Source organism: Ursus arctos, unplaced genomic scaffold, assembly GCF_023065955.2.
Source record: "Ursus arctos isolate Adak ecotype North America unplaced genomic scaffold, UrsArc2.0 scaffold_20, whole genome shotgun sequence".
NCBI classification, from domain to species: domain Eukaryota; kingdom Metazoa; phylum Chordata; class Mammalia; order Carnivora; family Ursidae; genus Ursus; species Ursus arctos.
Window position 1 is genome coordinate 31,644,485 of NW_026622875.1, and position 6,000 is coordinate 31,650,484.

A 6,000-nucleotide genomic window follows, 5' to 3' on the forward strand; every position below is an offset into this window, starting at 1 on the left:
CAATGTCTACGAAATAAACTGGCTTTAAACAGAAACGCACATAAAACAAGGTACTAGATTGCTCAGCAGATGAAGAGTGACCAGAGGCTCAGAGGAACACGTAATAAAAGGCCCAGGCAATGGTTCAGTATTCCCTAATTCAATGTTCACAGTGACTTTACAGAAAACTGTCACCATGAATAACGAGAGAACCAACCCTATATTAAAATGGCTGTTTCCTGTCCCACATCTTTTGGCACACTCCCCCCACCACCCCCACGGCTCACTCCATCTGCTCCTCTTCACACAGGGACTCCTGCGCCGTGGGCTTCTGCTCAGGTGTCTTCCAGTGACCCCTCCCCCAGAGCCCCTGTCACATCACTCCTTGGCTGCAGTGATGACAATCAACAATTATCATCTACCTCTCGGTTCCTCACCCTCAACTAAAATTAGCTTCCCTGAGGGCAAGGCCTTTGTCTGGTCCACCCACTGATCTGCAGTGGCCCAGACAGTGCCCGACCCAAGGTGGGTGCCCGGTGCTTGACGGAAGGAACGCAGCCCACCACAGACACACGTCCTCCTCCCCTCGGGGCTCGGGCAGCGTGAAGAGCGTCAGGGCACTGGCGCTGAGGGTGAAATCCCACTGCTCCTGAGTCTGACAGGAAACGCCTAGGAGACCTGGGGCCACACGTGGCTATTCAGCACGCAGACGTAGCCGGTCCAAGCTGAGATGTGCTCTAAGCGTAAAATATGCACAGGAATTTGAAGACTTAGTAAAATATATATATATATATATATATATGCATAAAACATCTCATTAACTACTTGTATATTCATTTCATGTTGAAATTATACCATGTTGGGTGTACTGGGCTAACCAAAATAGATTAATTTCAGCTGTTTCGTTTTTACTTTTCAATGTGGCCATGAGGGAAGTTTTCATGACTTAGGTAGCTTGTGTTATACTTCTGTGAGTCCACCTTGATCCTAATAATACCAAGAAAAGATCAGTCAGCAACACAAGCCCCTCTGACCACCTCTCTTCACTGCTGCCAGGGCTCTCCAGAGCAAGGCCGGAAACACCTGTCCTGCAGCTTCCCGTGACACACACAGACACTTACGTGTATTCAGAAAGAGGATTGTGAAATCAGAGCTAGAAGTTTATCAGGTGAACCAATTTAATACTCCGAAGGTAAGTACCTTTATGGAGCCTTCTTGTTCATGGCCCAAAAAAGCCAAGTGCAGGCATACAAATATTTGTCAAATAAAGCAATCCTTTGGGGGAAAAAAAAAAGCCTATTTCTGAATTGTCTACACAGAGTTGGAATGGCAAACATGGGAGCTAGAAGTGGTGTGGAAAATGACCTGGCTCTGCCATATCACTGAACCATGAGACCCTGTACCTCCAACATCCTCATCTGGAGAAGAGGCAGACCCCACTTTCCAGGACTGTGCTCTCCAGAACTTTCTACAATGATGGAACTGTTCTCTGCTCTGCCCAATATGGTGGCTACTAGGCTCTTGAAATGTGGCTACTGAATTTCTCATTTTATTTCAATTAATTTAAAGGTAAAGAGCCACACATGCCCAACGGCTGCCATATTGGATAGCACAGTTCTAGAATGCTGTGACAGGAGCTAAAGCTTGTAAAAATCACTCTGTAAACTCTAAAGCCCTGTAAAAATGGCAGGGGTTTTGTTGTTTAATATATTAGAAATGTGAGAGTCCGAGAGATTTCAATTGCCCCAAGAGACTCGATTCATCAGAAGTCAAAAAAAAAAATCTTAAATAAACATCCAGGTTCCTCACCTGGGGGGGAGGGCGGCCTGTATACGTAAATACAATCAAAATAGAGGGGTGAGCAATAACGGTTCACACAGAACTCAGAAAACATGCTTTTAATCCGCCCCCCTTTTTTTTTGGCCAATCTCAGATCTGGTGCCTCCAGGGCCTAGCCATGCAGTCAGAAATCAAGGCTGCCAGTGTCCTCCCCTGAAGATTATTCTTATCTCCCACACCCTCATTCTTAGGGACCAGATGTTTCCTGCCCTTTTCAGTGACCTTCCCTACTACTTCTCCTGCTACAGAAACAGGTCCTCCCAACAGCTCTCTGCAGCCCTTGGGTTCTCTGAAGGAGTCATTCACAGACACTCAGACCCATGTGGGCGTTGTTCAAATGTGCTGATGGATGGTAAAACCAACCACCACTAAAAAGGGATGGGGACTAATTGGTAGCTGCGAAGAATGCTCATCTATTTACACTCACGTTGGAAGATGCTCATGAAATTCAAATCAAGTTCTAGTCTCCCCCAAGATTCTTCCCAGCAGGAAAGCCCTTCCAGTCTAAACAGCTTTTTGCTACCATTAAGATCATTATACTCTACACGCAAACAGACAATAAGGAAATGAGCAGGGAAGTGGAAGGGGGGTGAATTTTTAGGAAAGTCAAAGAAGGTAGAAGTCTAAGGGAATACACAATGTTTCCAAGTACAAAGGTAAGGAGCCACCCTAAAATATCGGAGAAACTTTGTAAACTCATTCATTCTTCTCCCTTACAGGATGCAGCTAATTCTCCCCTCAATCCTTTCAAGCTTTTCCGCAGACTCGTGAACTTTAGTGCTCCACACAGCCCTTGGTTTTGGCCCCACCGAGCTCCCATGATGAAACACATGTGAAATAGGATCCACATGTGTTCCACCCACCCGCTGGGCTCAGCAGTGTATTTTATTCTGTCAGGCAGCGGGCTGTTGCTCAACTCCGTGGAGGGGACGCCAGCAATCATCCCCCAGCTATTAAAACAAGATCAAGCCGCCTGGTGTCAGCAGGACTGACACCACCTCACCAAAAACAGGGACCCAGCCTCCAGTACCTCAAGTTCAGTTTCCCGTCTGTTGATGTCATCCGTGGATTGATTTAACTTTTCCAATTCTCCCTAGTGAAGAAAAGAGAGGGAAGAAAGATTTAAGGGATTCGTCTTTTGTTTCCAATATGACTGCGCTCGTTCTCCACAAAAGTACTCCAGCACAATCTGTAGGAAGAGGGATGAGTCACTATTAATTCTCAAGGAAAATTGTTGAGCCCTGGCTTGAAGAGCAAATGAATGTCAGTTATTTCTGAAACCTTTTTCTTCACAGTGTCCCTTTCAAAAATCCCTTAAGGTCCCAGGAATTTTTTTCTTAAAACGTCAAGTATTTATTGCACATATATGCCTTTACGTAAACCCACCTGTTAGAAATGGTTAAGGAGTCAAAGTAAAACAGTATCTCCTGCCTTAGAGCAAAAACTTTGCGGGGGGGAGGGGAGGAGACAGTAAAAGAAAATAAACAAGGCCAAGCTGAAACTATAAACCCAGTGAAATGATTTAAAACAAGGGCAGAATTCTGACATTAACTCATTAGTGGCCGAGTTCGTTTTCTAGAAATGAAAACCTTTTCCTTTCAAACTGTCAATTATTAAACCTACCTAGCTGTTTTAACAAAACAAAAACGGTTTTAATCCTGATTCTTTAAATAAACATTTATAAACTGACATTTTGTAAAAAGTACCCAGTGAGAAGTTAACTCATTTTACTCTGCAAACAAAGGATCTGGTAAACAGAATTCCTGTACCAGCAAAACAAGATTTAGTAGTCTAAAGTAGTGATTTTAATTAATAGAATTCCTAATGCAAAGATTTTTCCACCTGATCTTTATCTTGCTAATCTGCCAAAACAATTCATTTAAATGGCAACAGCTGAGTTAAATGGGCTTTTAATTGATCTGCGCACTGAAAAACCAATTAGGGCTCCAGAAATTGCAGAGCACGATTAAAAACAATATATATATATATAGTAAATGATTTATGGAAAGGGTAGAAAAACGGGTCTTGGATTTGCTGTGCTTTTTTGCCTAGAGGGTGAGGAGGTTAAGCTGTCACTCCTAGATCTGGGCTTAGAAATTGTTTTTTAATCATCTCCCTCAGAAATGGAGGCACAGAAAGCCAGGCCGATACCCTCGCCTTCTCCCCGCGTGAGCTTTGCGCATCAGTTGTCCCTGGTTTCTGTTCACAACCCGACCCAACAAGGAAAAAAGCTAGGGTTTTCGACGATTTGAAGCCAAGCAGAGGTTTGAGCCAGTGGTGACAATAAGCCCTTTGCTAACAATGAATCAGAGGAGGAGGAAGATGGCTCAGGCCGGGCACCTCCGCCAGGTAAGGGCTCACAACCCGGGCACGGGTGCCAGCGCACGCCGCAGGGGCGGACAACGCCCACGGTGCCCAGCGCCCACGCTGCCCGGCCGACCCCTCCGCCCCCGGCCCGGAGGCCGCGCGAAGCCAGCTGCGCCGCGAGCCTGGCGGGGGGGGGGGGGTTCCCCGGCACCCGCATGGCGCCCCCGCCCCCTTTTTCCCTTTGTTGCACATACGCCCGAACAACTGGGCACGCCGCGGCGACCCCCAGATCCGGCCGGGCGTCTGCGGGGGGTCCCCACGATATAGTCAGGCCGCATCCACGCGAGCACTGCAGCCTCCCCGCGAACCCGGTGAAACTGGGAATCCGGACCCTCTCTTCTCGCCCGCGGACCTACGTGGCCACCACCGCCCGGGACCGCAGGCACCGGGGGCCGCGAGGCGAGTGTAAGTGTGGATGCCCGCCTCTGCGGCGCCCCCCGCGTGCCCTACCTGGATCCGGGGGTCCACCTCTTCCTCCTCCTCCAGCCCCTGTTCCATCGCCTCTTCCTCCTCTTCCTCCAAGTCCCGGGCCGACGGCGGGAGCTCTGCCGGCTCCTCCGAGCGGCTCCGCTTCAGCGCCGCGTCCATACGGGCAGCCGGAAAGCGAACCGCGCGGTGGACTTCGGAGCGTCCGTAGGGATGGCAGCAGCCGCCGCAGGCTCGGCCAGAGCCGTCTCGCCCCAGCCCGGCACAGTCCGTAGGCGCCGCTCGCCGATGCGGATCCCGCCGGCCCCGGCTGAGCGGAGGAAATGGGCGCGGCCGCCCCCTTTCTGCCGCGGCCGTCAGCGCAGCGGCGCCCGCTCCGCCCTCGCCCCGCCGGGCCGTCCTCGGCGCTGACTGTTCGCCGCCGGTCCCAGTCAGTCACCCAGGTCTCCGTCACAAAAACCCCAGCTCCCTGAACACCTTCAGGCCGCTGAACTAGGAGAGCCGTCCCCCTTTGTCAACTTAGCAGCCCGACAGATCACAAACTACCCACCGTGACCGCCTGCTTTCGGGGTAGCTTTCTCTCTCCCTCTTCAGCCCGAGCAAACTGTATGGAAGGAAAGTTTGGGGTATTTCCACTGTCTGAAGTCACCTTGGGAAGCTTGTACTCGGTGACCCTGGACCAGTTTCGAGATTCGCTCAAATCCCTGTATACCTCCAAAGCACCTTTCTCCCCTTGGGTGAACCTTGGGAATTGGATCTACTCGAAGAGTTCTCCCAGAACGGGGAACTGAAACATATGCTCACACGGACCCAGTACAGAGGGGAGCTGGGTGTGGCCTCATGCCTGGAGTGCTTGGCCAGAGGCTGGGTGGCCCCTGCTGGGCAGAGCTCCATACCCAAAGGCCTGTGCTCTCATAGCTGTGCCATGGCCCCACCTGAATGGCCCAGAAGCACGGAAAATCCATTGGTGATGGGGGATGTGGGTGGGTAGGTACAGCCTTGGGGGGGGGGGGGCAGATGTAACCCCTGTTGGTGGACCCGCTCTGTCCAAGGATTTATGAACTGGCAAGGTTTCCTGCCCACCTTGAACAAGTAGGGAGCCAGAGTTTGCCTGGCAAGCTCAACATCTCGAGGCCAAAGAAGGAAGGGGCAGGTCTGTGCTTTTATGAAATGTCAGGGCCACTGTGATGTTTAGGGAACACAAATTCAGATGACCTTAGCCAAGCAGGCCAGGATATTGCCAATGGCCACTGCTAACGTCTCCACTACAAAAATGCAGAATTGTGTACACTTTCTACACAGAGGCTTGTGGCCCATCAGCTCTGTGAGTTTGGAGGGCAAACTTGCTTTGAGAAAAAGCTTTCTGAGAGCCTACCTTGAAAGCCACTT

The 6,000-nt window shown here is 50.2% G+C and overlaps 1 protein-coding gene across 3 annotated transcripts in view; it reads right to left on the reverse strand.

Moving 5' to 3' along the window:
- SH3BP5 (SH3 domain binding protein 5) overlaps positions 1-5,343 on the reverse strand; it is a 68,878-nt gene extending 63,535 nt beyond the window's left edge. The window contains exons 1-2 of one of the 3 annotated variants that reach the window (XM_057315850.1): positions 5,162-5,343; positions 2,849-2,911 (exon numbers count right to left, since the gene is read on the reverse strand). Coding sequence is in view for 2 of the 3 variants with exons in the window: in XM_057315848.1 (XP_057171831.1) it covers positions 2,849-2,911; positions 4,636-4,773 (201 nt within the window). In the remaining variant the exon portion in view is untranslated. Of the gene's footprint in view, positions 1-2,848; positions 2,912-4,635; positions 5,115-5,161 lie in introns of those variants that run through there. The other 2 variants (XM_057315848.1, XM_026496988.4) reach the window with 2 other exon arrangements.
- Positions 5,344-6,000: the final 657 nt, after the last annotated feature.